Genomic DNA, 17889 nt, shown 5'->3' with positions numbered 1-17889 from the left:
TTCCTGACCACTTCCTACAAAGCATGTGCTTGACTACTGCACCTCCACCAAGTGGATAGCTGACCTTGGACATTTGCTCTTTGTTGCACACACACCAGCAGGACAGCAGGACAGTGGCATGCTATATAGGTTCCTATGCACCTCAGTCATGTCTCCTGCCTGGTGACCCTCAAAACTCAACCGTCTACCTGACTTCTCTCTGTGTTCTTTTTGGACTAGGATTTAATGGAAACCTAAATGTAGGCCTGCTCCCTTTCAGTATTCAGGCAAGAATTTCTGAAACCATATGTCTCTGTTTTGAATGTGGTAAAGCAAAATAGAATTTCTCAAATTATCAGGGCTCCTTTGTGTTCCCCTGGGACTGCAGCTTTCAGTGTTACTGAGATTGAAAAAAAAAAAAAAGAAAAGAAAAGAAAAGAGAAAGCAGCACATGGCTCTAGCAAATGACTTAGGCTTTTGTAAGAAAATTCGTTGGGGCGATGTTTTCCTTGTTGTTATTATTTTGGGCCCTGGCAAGGAGAGGAGGGTGATCATTTTTCTTTTCCTTTCATTAAAATTGGAGTCTTATTTTGGATGTGTGTGGATGAACTCTTCTCTATCTCTGCCTTTCAACGTGCTTGGTAAGATGGAGGCTGATCCATCAGCGGGGCCACACACAGTCGTCCCCTGGCTGGGGGGGCTGCGCTGGGCTGGGCGTCAGGCACACTTGCTGACACACTCCAGCAGCTCCATCCTGATGGCAATGCGGACGTGCCAGCCCAGTGGGATCAATCGGATAAAGCGGGAAATGATGGGGGGTCGCAGCAGGTTCTGGACTGTGGAACTCCGGTCTGAGTTCCCATAGAAAACCTAAAGAGAGGGAGGAAATCCAGTCACCAAGGAGAAGAAAAGAATGACTCTTGTCTGGAGCTAGCCCCAAAGTACAAGTATGGAACATCTTAGAAAGTAGTTAAAATACAAAGGAGTTACAAGTACACTTTAAATTCCAACTGTGAATGTAGCCAGCATATGTGTTGGGGAACACCAGTTCTGGGGCTTAAACTCTGGTCTTCATGCTCTCAGCTTTTTTCTCAAGGCTGGCACTCTGCCACCTGAGTGACATCACCGTTTGGTACGTCTTTGGGGACTGCCCAACGTGGTAGCCACTGGCAACGTGTTTATTTCAATGTACATGAAGTAAAACCAGAAAAGATGAGTTTCTCACTTTTTTCTTCTTCAGTGCTAGGAGGAACACAGGGCATTGTGCAAACTGGGAAAGTACTAAACTATACCTCAGCCAACATTGCCCACATTTCAAATGCTCCATAGATACATGTGGCCAGTGGCCACCATATTGAGCAGTGAAGAGATGAATGTTTCTATCACAGGAAGTCCTATTGGATGATGCTGATAGAAAACGCATTGAGCCTTATCACAGTTGTCCTTTGCATTTTGATAAGAAGGTATAAACGGTTCTACATCACACAAGAGGAATGCATATTCCCATATTCTAAAGGTATCCAAACTATGCTCAGATATGCGTCTCTACTTTGGTACAAGTGACAAATACCTTTTAGACTTGGAAATGTGTTTTTATAAATGTAAAAAATAAACTAGAGAGAAACTGGGCTCTGGTGGCTCAAGCCTGTAATTCTAGCTGCTCTGGAGGATCATGGTTCAAAGCCAGCCTGGGCAGAAAAGTCTGAGACATATCTCCCAAAAAAGCCAGAAGCAAGGACAGTGCCCAGTTCCTGAGTTCAAGTACACACACACACACACACACACACACACACACACACACACACACACGGGAAAAAAAAATCTGGAAAGGGGAAAGTGGTGACACAGTAGAGAGAAAATGGGTTTACTTGGTGATTTTTAGGAATTAAGATGCTGTGGATATTGGACAGTACAGTACTTCCAGAGAAATCATCTTGGCACTCTTTCCCAAAATGATAGCTTTGTCCCATCACACAGAAATAGTTTATTTCCTTCCATTCATTTTCTCCTGAAAACATCTGGCTGTGACACTTGGCCTTTTCTGTGCACTTAACAGAATGTCTGGTCTGCCTCCCTTTCTGCCCTGGAGCCAGGCCCCATCTTGCTCACTGTCTAACACGTGAGTCTGTTCAAATTAGGAAGCAGATGAAGAGTCTGTGGGCAGGATCTGCCAGATTGTATGTACTGCCACTTTGAGAGTGCCATCAAGGTGTTCAGGAGCATGGGGCTTAAAAAATTGATATCTTTGGGAGAACTAATAAGACCAAAAATGAAATTAACGTGTCCAAGAATGAAAAGATGGGTTTCTTATTCTATCTATACTCCTTGAAACCTTAAGCTATGATGTCTTGCAGTGCAGATTGTCCTCAAGGACTAGAAAATCTGATTCTCAGCACACACTACATCTACATCTACTGAACCTGATTAAATGTCCAAAACAGTTGGGGAATTCCTTACATTTTGACATCTATTTCCAAACTGCTAGCCAGCTTTCATTTCCAATCATTACATTTGTGTGTGTATACACATATATATTACATATACATATATTACACACACACACATGTTAGGCATCTACTGTGTTTCGGCTATAATGAAGGTAACTTTGGCCACAGTTCTCAAAAAGTATGGAATATAGAGTTCCAAAAGGCCTAAGTATCTGTGTACAAACTGGTGGTGTTCTTTTAAGTGTGTGTATGTGCGCTCATGCACACACACCTCAGTGTTGTCCCTGAATTTTTGGCTCAAGACTAGCAGCTCCACTTCCAGCTTTTTCTGGTGGTTAATTGGAGATAGAATATCATAGACTTTCCTGCCCAGGCTGACTTTGAACCATGATCCTCAGATCTCAGCCTCCACAGTAGCTGGAATTACAGGTGTGAGCCACCAGTGCCCAGCTTGGTGGTGTCATTTTAATAAACATGTATGCAGTTAAATGGTTAGTTAACCAGCTAGATTGTCAAAAGCATCTAGCAGTCAGTCTCAGACAGTAGTAGTAAGGATAGGCCCTATCTATATCAATAGATATCTGACTTTCCACATCAGGAACACAAGCAGAATGTATTCAATGATCCAGTGAAACTTGAGAGTTCACATGGCAAATCTTGAGTCTTCAAGCAAGTACATAATGCTATGAGAACTCAAAGAGCTCAGCATTTATTTCCAAACAGCTGGGCACCAGGGCTACAAGCAGCCAATAGGGAAGAAGCACAGGTGAGCAACAAGTAGTGAAGCAGTGCTCTGACAGCAAGGGCGGGGCCCAGGGAGGAGGGAGGAGTCCCAGGGGAGGTGAGCCCAAAGGTGGTTTGGGCTGAGCCTCACTTACCCGGTTGTTGCCAGTCTGATCCTTATAGTAAATCCAGTTGAGGCGCTCATCGGTCCTGTACTGCACGCTATATTTGGTCATCCACTCATCAATATCACAGCGGCCCTGGGTGAGGATGCCTGAAATCACCTTGATCTCCTTCAGATCTATCTGGAGCCACTGATTACTGTCCTGGAACTTGGAGAGCCAGGCGCACCTGCGGAGAGCACACCGAGTCACCAGCAGTGACTCCCTGGGAAGCCCAGCAAAAAGCCTACACGACTGACTGGCCCTTGCAGGGCTGCCAAACACCACCCAGTCTTGTTCCCACCTTGGTGTATGACACTAGCTGTTTCCCAGTTGTGAGGTTTTTGTTGTTGTTGTTTTGTTTTTTTGCCAGTCCTGGGTCTTGAACTCAGGGCCTGAGCACTGTCCCTGGCTTCTTTTTGCTCAAGGCTAGCACTCTACCACTTGAGCCACAGCGCCACTTCTGGCTGTTTTCTATACATGTGGTGCTGGGGAATTGAACCCAGGGCTTCATGTATACAAGGCATGCACTCTTGCCACTAGGCCATATCCCCAGCCCATTGTGAGGTCTTTCCTTCAGAAAGCCTTCCCTGGCCCTTCTTTCTTCCTTTGCACATGGCATTCATCCCACACTCATCCCATTCACTGAATATTGAGTTGTGCAACAATGGGCTTATACCCCCGCCCCTGCTTTGAACTCACTACTTCTTGAAGCCAAATACCTCATCCATCCTTTCCACTGCTGTACCACAGTCCTTTGCACAAGCAAGGCATTCATTAAGTCAAGATTTGTTTTCTGTTGTGGAAATACTGGGATTTCCCCCCCCCCCCAGGGCCTTGTGCTTGGTGGCAGGCACTCTACCACTTGGGTAATACCCTAGCCTTTTGGCTTTTCGTGTGTGTGTGTGTGTGTGTGTGTGTGTGTGTGTGTGTGTGTGACTACAATCTGAACTCAGGGACTTGTGCTTGCTCAATGAGTGCTGACACCATCCAGCTGAGCCACACGTTCATCCCTGTTTTTCATTTTTCACTTTTAGGATAGCCTGGCTCCATAATCAGGTGTGAGCTTGACCCAAGATTGGGTCACTTTAGTCGTCCTATGGTGGCTGGGATCACAAGTGTGTCCCATAACATCATCCAGGTTGTCTCCCTGGATAATCTTGTAGACATTTTGTTGGTTTTTCTTTCGCAGACTTTCCTGGAAGTGCAGTCCTCCAGCTCTTAGCCTCCCAAGCAGCTTTGTATGACAGGCAGGTGCCCCTGGGCCCAGCTTTTCTGCTCTGGCTGGCCTGGACCCACACTTCGCCCATTTTCCGTTTCCCGAGTAACTAGCATTACAGGCCTCACTGCCTGCACTTGGATGCTGTCATTATTTTGGTTAGAGCATCTTGGATTTGGCCCAGGCAGGCCTAGCTAGTGATCCTGCTATTTCAACTTCCTTCATGGCTCAGATTCCTAAAAATTATTGGTTGAGATGGGGGGGAGGGCATGTGTCTTGTGAATTTTTGGCCTGAAATGATCTTGAACCATCAACTTCCCAATCTCTGTCTCCTAATTAGCTAGGATCATAGGCATAAGTCACTTCACCTGGGCAGGACTTGTTGACTACATTTATTCAAATACTGTCTTTAGTAGAGCTTGGAGTTCAAAACACATTATTGGATAAAAGAAACACAAATGTCACTTAGACTCCCTTCCCTACTTACCCAAATCCTTGACTGTTGAGCCGGGCCTTATTTGCTGTCCATGAGGAATACCAGCCCACATACTTCTCTGGGTTGGAGCAGGTGATCTGGTCTGGTGTGACCTTCCCTGACTCGAAACCCAGGGGTTTGTGATATGGGCATTCTGAGAAGAAAAAATGCACAAACACTCAAATCTTATCTTGTGTGGTAGTTAGTATATGAGTGCAATGCCAGCTACTCGCCCACCAATTGTGAGGGAGTAGGCAGAAAGGGAAGAAAACCTTGTCATCTCCTCTCCCTCCTGAACCCCTATTGTAGCATTTTGCTTTCTCTTTGGTGTTTCCTCATCACACTCTTGCCATATTTTCCCCAATCAGTCTGTAAAGGTTAGGAGTTGCTAGAGTCCCATAGGAATGTTGACCAATGGCACTATTCTTGGGGTCCTGGGACTATTTGTATAGTAGCTGAGAATCTCGGGGCTGGGAATATGGCCTAGTGGTAAAGTGCTTGCCTCGTATACATGAAGCCGTGGGTTTGATTCCTCAGCACCTCATATATAGAAAAGGCCGAAAGTGGCGCTGTGGCTCAAGTGGCAGAGTGCTAGCCTTGAGCAAAAAGAAGCCAGGGACAGTGCTCAGGCCCTGAGTCCAAGGCCCAGGACTGGCAAAACACAATAAAAGTAGCTGAAAATCTCATGTTCAGTTTGTAGTGGATCGTGCACACAATCTCCAGAGGGCAGATGACCATCTCTCTATCTTCTGGCCTCTTTGAGACTATGCCTGTCTCCCAGTCCCCAAGCTCCATCCCAGTGCCCCCAGAATAGTTTCCAGGTGAATATGTCCACCTGGGTGACTCAAAGGAGCTTCATGTCCCAAATGTCCACCCCTGAACTCTTTGTCATCCATCCTCCTGTCCAGAGCTCTGGGTCAAAGGCATTGATACCTCCCAGCCACAAAGTGCAGACTCCAGCTACTGAAAGCAGCTTATGCACTTGAATGATCTAGGCTTAAAGAGGTGTCCTGTCCAGGTGGCAGCTCTAGCTAAGTCAGCAGGCACTCTGGACACCCGCAGGAAACCATCTTGGGACTCTCCAGAAATACAGCTAGGAGGGTAGGCAGACTTACCCAGTGTGAGTCCAGGTCCCCCAAGTCACCCTTGTAAACTCTGGGCCTTTCCTGCCCCCCAAATCGAAGAGAAAGGAGCTTCCAAAGGCGTGCTTTTAGAGACCCCACAGGCCATAATGGCACAGCACTGAAACTAGGATTTATTTTAACTTGAAAGAATAGAAAATGTGCCATGAAATAAATAGCACTTAGAAAATAGGATAGAGACTACCACAGTAGAAAATGTGGCATTTCCTGGCTTTTCTTCCTCCTGTATCTTCCTGCCTAAGCTTCCTTCAGATCCAGCCCAGGGGCCTGTTTTGTGTCCCCTTCCTGCTTCTTCAACTGGCCAGCAGGACACTTCAGATCTCAACACTTCCCTTGCCTGTAGGGCATGTTGTGCACCTGTCCTCTATGACTTTTTCTTTAAAGGAAGTGTTTGTCAACTCCCTTAGCTGTCTTGCTCACGCCCTAGCCTCTGAGCTGCATACTAAGCACTCAACAGATACTGAATGGATAGATGGACAAATAGACAGTGCCACCACATTTTGGATCCCCTCAGGGAGAAAGTAGGGAAAATGGCAAAAGCAGCAAGTAGAAACCCCAATATGGGAGAAAAAATTCTCTGTATCCCTAAGTTCTCCCTTTGGCCTAATCTCAACACGACTATAAATTGAGAATAAGCCAGAGAGTGGCAGAAGAGTGTTTCCAAGGCATGAAGAAGATCCTCCTCAGACCCGGACGACCTTTCCCAAGTTTCTGCCTCGTGGACTTTGTTTTTGTACCCATTCAATTATTTCTCTATTCATTTCACTTTAAGGGAAATCAGTGTCTTTTGTGTCTCGCATGGCTCTTGCTTACTAAATGGATATTGGTAAATGCATAATGTCTTGCTAATTCAGGCTATCTTTACTTAATGTATTAGATTCTTTTATTCAGTCAGGACTTTCTGGGTTTGTTGGTATGGGAGACAAACATACTTACAAGGAGTATTAAAGTGTTGGGGTGCAACTCAGTGGTATAGCACTTGCCTAGCATGTGTGAAGCTGTGCATTTGGTATCCTGTACCACAAAAAGCTAACCTAAATACCCAAGGAGTATTCAAAGTCATTCTTAACAAGAGATTCCATAGAGTTATGAATATTACTATGCATAGCTGTTAGACTTGAATATATGACAATATAGAAAAATAAAGCATATAGAAGAATATCTACAGAAGAATAAACACTTGCATGCAAAACAATATAAAATCGAAATTAACGGAAGCATTAGCAAACCTTTGTATTTCTTATGCCTTTAAATTCCCTCCTACCCTATGACCTGCTGTCAGAGGGCCAGGCTAATCTTGGATCAATTGTGGAAATGGCAGTATTAGTATTTCTAATAGCTTTAGCCAAAGCTTAGGTAGCCATAATGCACCTCACCTTCTGTTGCGTGAGTGACCACTGGGCATTAACAACCAGTGTGTGCCTACAGGCTGTCCTGCCGGCTCTAGACGCCCGTCACCCCCTCCCCGCACTGTGCTGATTTTCTAGGGTCTCCTCAATTAAGGCAGACACTGATAGCATCATTCAATCTGAAGATCCAGAAAAGGCAAGCCGTGTGTTTGACATTCTGATGAAAATCTCAGTTCCTGAGCAGACAGGTAATTCTGGAAGCTTCTGGCTAGTCCTGCTGCCCTGAATCATCTCATAGATTAAAAAACCAAATAATACAATGAATCAATCATTTAACAGTGAGGTTGTCTTTTTTTATTCTGTCCAGATAATATTTGTGTTACTAGAAAAACCAAACAAAAAACAATGTAGCGAGATTACTTAAGGCTAAAATATTTTCGAATTCTAGAACATTAAGTTCATGGCAAGTATGGGAAGAGCGATTGCTTGGGAGACCAGAGTGGTCTTCACATCCCTCTAAGATGAAGGCCCTCTTGTCATCATAGCCGTTAATGTCAACAAAGCCAATGCACCTAAATAATCTCTGTTCCCTTTCTTCTTAGAACTTCCTTAGGGTGGCATCTCAGTATGCCTTAAGTCTCTTGTGTAAAAAAGCATGTTTCCACTAAGTGGTAAATCTCTCCAAGTTAGAGCTGAGGCCCTTATTTCTGTCTTGTCAGTGCCAAGCGCATGATAGGCACCTGAGGAAAGCAGTTTATATATACATTTCTAGGAAGAGTCTTTCAGGATTGATGAGGCCAATGATACTAACACTGGAATGGATGCCTGAGCCAATGTCAAGGAGCACAGTGAGATGGATATGAAAAAACCCTCCAAAGTTGACAGAGCCTTCCTGCTTTCCTTGTTCAGGCCCTACTGTTCCTTGCACACATTTGCCCATGCAGCCCATGCCTCTGAAACTCGACTTTGCCTCAAAGTCAGCTACTAGGAGGCAAAACCTATTGTGATGTCTCATTTCATTGATTCCTTCTAATAACCCCTTAGAGCACAACTCAGCAAACTACCTGGCTCACTGTCTGATTTTATTTTATTTTTTGCCAGGCCTGGGGCTTGAACTCAGGGCCTGAGCACTGTCCCTGGCTTCTTTTTGCTCAAGGCTAGCACTCTACCACTTGAGCCACAGCGCCACTTCCGGCTTTTTCTATATATGTGGTGCTGAGGAATCGAAACCAGGGCTTCATGTATATGAGGCGAGCACTCTTGCCACTAGGCCACATACCCAGCCCCCTCACTGTCTGATTTTATATGTTGTCCAAAAGTTTTTCAAAAATATTGATGCATTCACTTATTTACTGTTTTAGTTATTTATGGACCATAGTGGGTTTTGAACTCTATTACGTGACCCTCGGCCTATTTATTCATTGATTGATTGGTGGTCTTTGTGTAGTACCAGTTGGCCTCATCCATTAGATCTTTCACCTCGGCCTCCAGAGTGTAGAGATTACAATGACTGCAAGGAATGCATCACCATGCCTGGCTTCACCATCTGTTTTATGATAACGTTTTGTTGGAACACAGCCATATTTTTGTATTTACATACTGCCTAAGGCTGTTTCCAAACTACAGTGACAGAATTAAGGAGGTGGGACATAGATCACTTGATCCATAAAGTAAAAAAAAAAAAAATATTTACACTTTGGTTCTTTACAAACAAAGGTTTCTGGCCTCAGTCTTAGAGGAAGATATTCTTATTCATCAGGATAGACTGCATTTGCTGTAGACTAAGTTGTCCTGGAAATTTGGAAGCATTCACAAAGCTGAGATGTATTTTTCACCCAGGTAATTCTCTGCTGGCCTCGAGCAGGTAGCTGTCCTCCACTTAATCATTCAGCGACTAAGCTGAAGCAGAAGCCGCTGTGTCAGCACTGGGCTCTGTGTGGGGAAAGGGAGAGCCCAGAGCTGAGAGCTGGCCTTTCAGTGCTTCGCTTGGGCAGAGACCTGCTTGGCTTGGGCTGCTACGGTTGGTGTGGGAGAAGCACATGGCTGTGTGATGTGCACTGAGTATCTAGGCACAGTGCTATCCCTCTGCGGAGCAGAGAAAGAACTGGGTTTTCTGGCCCTGGAGCTCATGCTCTTCTCAAAGCTCCATACTGCCTATCATGGACTTCTTTTCAGTAATGGTACTCCTCCAGTTGCTTGACTGCTGAGTCCCATTTAGCCACGTCAACTAGGCCTGCTAGAGATCCAAGAAGCTGGTTTGGAATAATGGCATTGGTCCATTGGCTGGAGCAGTGGCCAGTGTGAGATTTGAGGCTCACGGTTGAAAGGCCAGAACCAATCATTCACAGCATGAATTCAGCCAGATTGGATTGGGTTCAGTAAAGGACACTTGATCTCATGACCCAAGGATGGGGGCCACTCACCTGGAATGCAATCTAAGGAGATGGCACCTGCAGACCACAGAGCATTGCCCCCTCCTTGGCAATCACACTTGCATGGTTTTTGATCCCAGGGGCCCTCACCTTCATCCTGCAGGCAACCAGAGACGGTAGAAAGCCAGAACAGTCAGTCACAGATAACTGGTCAACCCACTAGAAAGCTCGTTTGCAAAAGTTATACTCCCTACCCATCATGCACAGTTGGTTTGTTCTGATGGCAGAGTTGTTATGTGAGCCTGAATAAACACAAGTGCCACTCATCTTAGATTGGAAATAAGCAAATGTCTGCCACCAGGGGCAACCATTGATAACCCTCCAGGGCAGTATTCACACTCTTGGGTATTGGGGACACCCGGATGCAAGGCTGGACTCCTCACATACCTGGGAGTTTTTTGTATGTAGGGGTTCAATTTTAAAGGCAGTGGATTCAGAATTGCACCATCTGATTAAAAACATGGTTTTCCTTAGAACTCTAATGTAGTTCTTGGGTGTTGCTGTATACCCTTGGGCTATATAGTGACACGCTGCCTTAAACAATGAAAACAGTTAATATTGGACAAATACAGCATTATCCAAGCATATATGAAGCACTAGACACCCAAATTCTTATTAAATTTAAACCCATTTTAAAACCTCTTAAAGTTCAGAAAATAAATAAATAAAAGCAATTTAAATATTAAGAAATTAAATTAACTAAGTTTGGAGTGTGGCTAGATAAAACATGCCATTGCCAGAAGCAGGGGGAAAATGCCTTAAAAATACATTTGAGGGGCTGGGAATATAGCCTAGCAGTAAAGTGCTCGCCTTGTATACATGAAGCCCTGGGTTCGATTCCTCAGCACATATATAGGGGAAAAAAAAGCCAGAAGTGGTGCTGTGGCTCAAGTGGTAGAGCACTAACCTTGAGCAACAAAGTTCAGGGACCGTGCCCAGGCCCTGGGTTGAAGCATCAGGACTGGCACAATAAACATAAATAAAAGGGAATAGTCCCTTGTTAGGGTATTGCTCAATGGTTGATCATATGCTTCGAGTGGCAAGGACCTAGGTTCCAGCCTTAGGACAGCCAAAAATGAAAAAGTAATAGCTCAATATGTTCATTTGGGCTAAGAAAACTTCCAAAGTAGTATCCACATAAATTCTAGCCTTCTTCCTATAACGTACCTCTGTAGATGATAATCCCACTGTGGCTGAGCAAAAGAACAAGAGGGAAAATGCAATCAAGAAAAGAAAGCAAGGTAACAAACAGTACAAGAAATGTATCCAATGCCTAAAGTATGAAACTGTAACCTCTCTGTACATCAGTTTGACAATAAAAATTAAAAAAAAAAAAATAAAAGAAAGCAGTTGGACAAAATCATTTATTACATAGAACAGTGAAGTGATAATTTTGACATGAATGTTCACAGGCCCCTTCAGGAAGAAATCAAGCTAAACACATATCTGACAGAAAAAAATATACACAGATGCTAAGAACCTAGTAATAATAAAATGGAACAAACAACAATATAAAAACAATTATTTCATTCATTATAGAATGTCTGAATAGATATATTAATGTAGCAAAGTAGGAAGTGCAGCGTATATGAATCTTTCCGTCATTTCGTGTCTTGCTTTGCAATACTTCCATTGAACCTAGAGCCTACACCTAGCTACACCCCCACCAGCTAGGACTTCATTTCTAAATTGGTTAATGGATTTGAATGCTTTTCTCTCATTAATTTGTCTTTTGTCATCGGAGATTTCAACCGTGAACCTTATGCTACATGAGGAAAGAATTTTATTTTCTTCTCCTTAGCACCAAAGCTCCATTTCCTATTTTGAACAAAACACTTCTCCAAGTCCCTTGGTGGGCCCTGGAGTGATGGGGGTGAGGGGAACTCAGCCCCTGTGTACTTGTGAGGAGGAAGAGGCCCCCAGTGAAGGCTTGGATTCAGAGCCACCTCCTGTGCTATACACATTTGGGTGGATTTCTTGTAGTCTTATTTTCTTGGCAGTTTCTCCTCCCTAGGAAGCATTTGTCTGCAGGCAGCCTGCGAGCGTGAGGTGCCAGATCTTTATGGAAATGAGCAGAGACAGAAGGAACAACCAGCATTTTACAGGAGAGGCTGTCACCAAGGAAGCAGTGGCTACTGCAGATCCCAACATGATTTAATCATAAAAGCCAGAGAACAAAAGCAAGAGCATTTTTTGGACTACCACCTATTTATTGTCATAGCAGAGAAGAGCCTTGTTGGAAAGAGACAAAGAAGGAACAGTAGCTTTTCAAGGGAAAACAGTAAGAGATTTCAATCATGTGGTTGCATATACTTTCTGCCTAGATGACGTTCACGAGTCTTGCACGTTATGTGAGATGTCTACCAATTTCTTGTCTTAGGTTTGTGCACTATGAGCTCATTCTGTCCTGTTGCCCAAAAGGCCACCCTACTGGGACACTCCTATTACCACAGCAAGAAAATTCAAGGCTGGCTGATTCTCCAATGAGCCTGACAAGCCCAAGAGGAAAAGTGTGCATTAGAGACTGGAAAAAGCTATTTTAGTCTCTTTGATGGGATATCACTAGATATGGAGCCTTCCTTCCTGGGGAAATAGATGAGGCTAAGGAGAAAGGCATGAAAGATAAAAACAGTCACCAGTCTCTAATCGACTTGAGAAACATGGGGAAAGCACAGGAGAAAGCTAGCAGACTGTGAGGTTGTCCCTCCTGGAAAGAAGCGAGAAGATTGCTTCTGGTGTAAAAGTGTTACTATTTCAGGCAACAGGCATAGTCCTTCATGCTTCAACATAGATGAGCCACAAAGACATAGCTCGGCAAGAGACAAAAGACCACATGCCCTTCAATTCCATTTCAATGTAACATCCAGAAGAGGCAACTCGATAGAAGCAAGCAGATTTGTGCTTGCCAGGGGCTGGGGGGGGGGAGGTTCGGGGAGAATAGGGAGCCAGTGCCTAATGTTTCGGGTGAAGTAAAGGTTCTAAAATTAGACTATGTGGGCTCCAAATCTGGAAACATATTAATAACTATCGAATCATACATGTTAAATGAGTGAATTAATGGTATAGAAGTTACATCTCCATAATGCTTCCTTTTACGAAACTCTGCAGTTCTTGATGGCTGCACACTTCTCAAGGTGTCGCTAGAGAACCCTTTTTGCTTTTATATAATAAACCTGACTATGTAAGGGATAAATCATTATCAACATAGACTCTAAAATGTGAAACGTGAGATAAATAGAAGCCTGACTCTGTTCTGTGACATAGTCCCCATCTTACTGTGATGGTGTGTGGATTCCCATGTAAATTTTCATCCTGTATGGAAACAAAATCACTCCCTTTACCATAGCTCATGGAAGAGCCAATACTACCAAATAGCAGAAATAGCGCTGAAGAAAAGCAGATCAAGAACTTTGATTAGCTGGGCACCAGTGGCTCACACCTCTAATTCTAGCTGCTTGGAGCCTGAGATCTGAGGATTGTTGTTCAAAACCAGTCCAGGCAGGAAAGTCTATGAGACTCTTATCTTCAATTAACCACCAACGTAACACCCCCCCCCCCAAAAAAAAAAGCACCAAATAAACCAACCTGGAAGTTGATCTGTGGCTCAAGTGGTAGAGTGACGGCTTTGAGCAAAAATAGCTCATGGACAGTGCCCAGGATATGAGTTCAAGCTCCAGTAACAGCACAAAGTCAAAACAAGACAAAACCAAACAAACCAAAGAAGCTTGTTGTATAGGTTCCCAATTGTGTTACTGAATGCTTCTTTCCCTATGCGTGTCAACTTTTTGTCTCTATCTGGATTATAAACTGATTAAGTGCCAGCATACACAAAGACTTGTAAATTAAGAGTATCCGGTCCTCCATGCCTCTCAACAGGTGTCTTTTGTTACTGACAGCCGTGGAATGTCCAGATGTAGATTAGAAACACACTGAGACACTTTTAGGGGACTCTGTCCCATTTGGGGATCATGGATCTGTGTTGTTAAACTCAAAGATATGCCCTCGGTTCAAGTTCTTCCAAAATGTTCCTCTTGGTACTGGGGCTTGAAATCAGGGCCTAGGTACTGTCCCTTAGTTTTGTTGTTCAAGATTGGCACTTTATGACTTCAGGAGCCATAGTTCTATTTCTCATCAAGTGACATGTTGAATTGAAACACATTTGTACAACTGCTTCAAGATAATTTTAAAAATGTTTGTCCGATTGTGGATACTCAAGTATAGGTTCTTGAACCTAGGATCAAGGAGTAAGTGAACCTTTCTGTTCTGTATTTCGTGACAGGGTATCAAGATGTAGCCCAGGGTGCCGTCTTCTGCTCATGATCTTACTCCTGACCTTCCCTTTCCAAGTGCTGGGAATTTGTGCATGCAGTCACCCTGCCTGACAAGCAAGCGGATTCTGGAGACAGATCCTGGGCTTGAGGACAAGCAAGCACTCTATTGCTGAATTCCAGCCCAGCCAGCGCTGCAACCCATTTCCAATGTCTAAAAAGAGCCTGAGAAGGAATTCTGAGTGGATGAGTACTTGAGAATTGAAAGAGGCATAAAAAAACCTATTTTTTTTCTAAGGCTCAGAGCATTACAAAATCGATTTGGTCAACATTATAAAGATTTGAATTTAATGTTTCCTTATTTATACAGGTCTCTCCTACTAGGGCCATTCTTAGAAATTTTTAAATGGTGGAGTAAATTTACTCTTTAAGGTTCCTGATTCACTTGGATTATCCTTTTTTGTTGTTGTTTTTCAAGGTTTTTTAATCAGCAAACCTTAACAGTGTGAAGCGATTTCATTATAATAATTCCAAAGATGCGTACAGTGTGCTATGAACAAGTTGACTTACCTCCATTATATTCCGCTCCCCTTTCAAACAATGTTTGGTGGGTTTCACTGCACAATCTTCATATATATACACACACACATTTTATACATATATACATTTATACATTTTATGCATATATATATACATATATGTAACCTACTTTGATACTTTCACCCTACTTTAGGGTATATTACTGAAGGAATACAAATCATTATACAGGAGAATACCTGCATATTCATGTTTGTTACAACTCTGTTCACAATAGCCTAGCTGTGGAACCCCCTAGGGGGCCAACAAGTGACAAATGAATAAAGAGAATACCATATACACATATCATAAGAGTATTACTCAGCCTTAAAAGAAAATGAAATAATGGCTCTCTCAGGAAAATGGCATGAACTGGAAATCATGTTAAATGAGATAAGTCATGTTCAAAAAGCCAAGCATCTCAAGTTTTCACTCAGAGAACTTAGACCTAAAGTGATGATGATAACAGTAAAGGTAATGAGACATGAATGGAAAAACAGAAACTGTTGGGAGAGACAGTTGGTAGGAGAAAGGGAGAAAGGAAAGGTTTATGCTATTTCTTAGACTCCAGTGGCTAGTTACATTAATCCATATTTAAACTAGGATGACCTTTTGCCCTGCTATGCCTGGCATAGTCCTCATTTACACTTGTTGTCCCAACAGAATTATTTCTTGTGCCAGTCCTGGAGCTTGAACTCAGGGCCTGGATGTTGTCCTTGAGTGTATTTTGTTCAAGGCTAGTGCTCTACCACTTGAGCCACAGCTCCACTTCCAGCTGACACGCAGATCTCAGCCTCCTGAGTAGCTAGGACTACATGTGTGAGCCACAAACATTTATAGTCCAACAGAATTATTAATAGCAGTATCCTCCATCATCAGTGTTAGCTAATATTGGAAAATGAAATTCTCCAATCAGTTTTGATTTTGACTCTAATAGTGTTCAAGAGTGCTTCATGCTTTCTCACTAATCATTGCACTTATGAATTTTCCTCTTTCTGTTGGATTTTAAGCATAGTTTGAATTTTCAAACAGTCCGTATACAACCTGAAAGTTTCTGAGAAAGTAACAACAATTATATCTACTCAAATTAAACATTGGTCATAGGTAACACATATAAACTAAGTAACATGTATCATTAACAGTTGTTTTTTGTTTTGCAAGTTACTTTTTATTTATCAACAATATTATGACTCAAAGTGTGATATTAAGCATGCAAAAATAGCAATGGCTGAATTATACATACCTTCGTAGCCAAACAGAAGTAACAACAAGAAGCCTTGGATCTTGGGTGGCATTTTCCTCTTGTCCTTGGCTGCACCTCTGTCTTCCTTCAATGGAGAGCTGGCCCAGGAGCAGGGATTAACTCAAGCGCTGGACTCACTAAGCATCTTACTCCGTTTAGTTCTTAGGTCTCTGCCTGAGCCCCATCAAGTTAGCCCCCATAGTTATTGCAGCAACAAGGAAGTCTCAGACACACTAATAGCAGCTGAGTTGGCTTAGCAAGAGAGTTCGTGTTCTTGTACTATCTTTAAATGCAAGGTGACAATGGAGGGAAACAAATAGTATTGAAAGACTAAAGCCTGGCTTCCTTCTCTGCCATCCTTTTCTGGGTGGTCACTTTGAATGCTAACGTTCTAATTTGTATGGACATGCCCTAGTCTTCCTGCTGACATCATGTTCATTCCTTTCCACTGAGGAAAATACTGTGCAAAAAGATGTGCAATAGGAGTGGCTTGTACCTGTAATGCTAGCTACTCAGGCTGCTGAGATCTAAGGATGGAGGTTCAAAGCCATCCTGGGAAGACCAACCCTAGAGCCTCTTATTGCCAAATTATCACTAAAAGGCTAGAAGTGGTGCTGTGTCTCAAGTAGTAGAGTACTAGACTTGAGCAAAAAAGCTAAGGGACAGTGCCCAGGCCTTGAGTTTTAAGCCCAGTATTGGCATGTGCATGCACGGGAGGGGGAGAGAGAGAGAGAGAGAGAGAGAGAGAGAGAGAAGAGAGAGAGAGAGAGAGAGAGAGAGAGAGGAGAGAGGAGAGAGAGGGAGGGAGGGAGGGAGGGAGGGAGGGAGGGAGGGAGGGAGGGAGGGAGGGAGGGAGGGGGAGGGGAGGGAGAGGGAGGGGAGGGAGAGGGAGAGGGAGAGGGAGAGGGAGAGGGAGAGGGAGAGGGAGAGGGAGAGGGAGAGAGGGAGAGGGAGAGAGAATAGGAGGGAAAAGGGATTGGTAGATCGAAGGGTACATTTTCACTTTTGCAAGATGAAAATGTCCTGGAGATCTGTTCATATCAGTCATTGTGAATATATGTAGCCTTATTTACTAGTTAAGATGGTTTAAAAAGAATATACTTGATTGTTAATCTGAAAAATTATATGTTACACTGTTAGAAAAAGATGCAAATTTATACACAGTCTAATGAAAATTATATTGGAACTCTGGGCTCCAACAACTTCCCTTCATTCCTCATCTCAAATATGTGAAAGGCCAATGCTAAAAAAGAAAAGACCCCCTAAGCAATGCTGTAATGCAGTGCTGAAAAGCAAAACAAAAACCAAAACTAAAACACAAAACAAAACACCTCAAAAGAAGCAAACCATCCAACAACTTCAGACGTTTGGTCATGTAAACAGCATTTGTTGGATGTCTGTAAGCCTGACATTCTACTATATTAAAAAGGAAACGATTATATTTGCTTTCTGCTGTGTATTTTAGAGTTTAATGCAATATCAATCTTTAATCACAATCATAACTAGATCTGTAGTCAACTTTTAATAATTCAAAACCCGGTCAAAGTGCTGCTGTGGTCATACATTTTGGTTAAGGTTTGGAGCAAGCGCTGCCCAGGACCTACAGGATTCTCTGAGGCCACCGGCGGCTACTGGGCAGCGAGCAGGAACTGAGGTGGTCCCGCCTCCATCTTCAGTGATTTCTCGGATCACGGCAACCTGGGGGGTTAACGAAGTGTCATTTAGACCCTGTGCTAAGGAAAAAAAAAGAAAGAAAGAAAGAAAGGAATTCACATATGTTTAAATTAACGAAAAAAGAGGAACGAAGAAAAAGGTTTTTTTTCCAATCGGAAAGCTCTATGGGTATTTAGGATGAAAAATGACTACCGTAAGTCA

At 43.3% G+C, this 17889-nt stretch overlaps 1 protein-coding gene across 1 annotated transcript; it reads right to left on the bottom strand.

The window, feature by feature from the left end:
* Positions 1-696: 696 nt before the first annotated feature.
* Positions 697-16077, bottom strand: Rs1 (retinoschisin 1). Its single transcript, XM_048336191.1, has 6 exons — positions 16015-16077; positions 11095-11120; positions 9919-10024; positions 5017-5158; positions 3305-3500; positions 697-849 (listed from the first exon to the last, which is right to left on the bottom strand). The coding sequence occupies exons 1-6, from the start codon at positions 16064-16066 to the stop codon at positions 697-699; spliced, it is 675 nt and encodes a 224-aa protein (XP_048192148.1). The 5' UTR covers positions 16067-16077.
* Positions 16078-17889: the final 1812 nt, after the last annotated feature.

Source organism: Perognathus longimembris, chromosome 28 (assembly GCF_023159225.1).
Source record: "Perognathus longimembris pacificus isolate PPM17 chromosome 28, ASM2315922v1, whole genome shotgun sequence".
In the NCBI taxonomy this organism is placed as follows: Eukaryota; Metazoa; Chordata; class Mammalia; order Rodentia; family Heteromyidae; genus Perognathus; species Perognathus longimembris.
The sequence above is the reverse complement of the archived record's forward strand: the minus strand, read 5'-3'. Positions and strand labels throughout refer to the sequence as shown.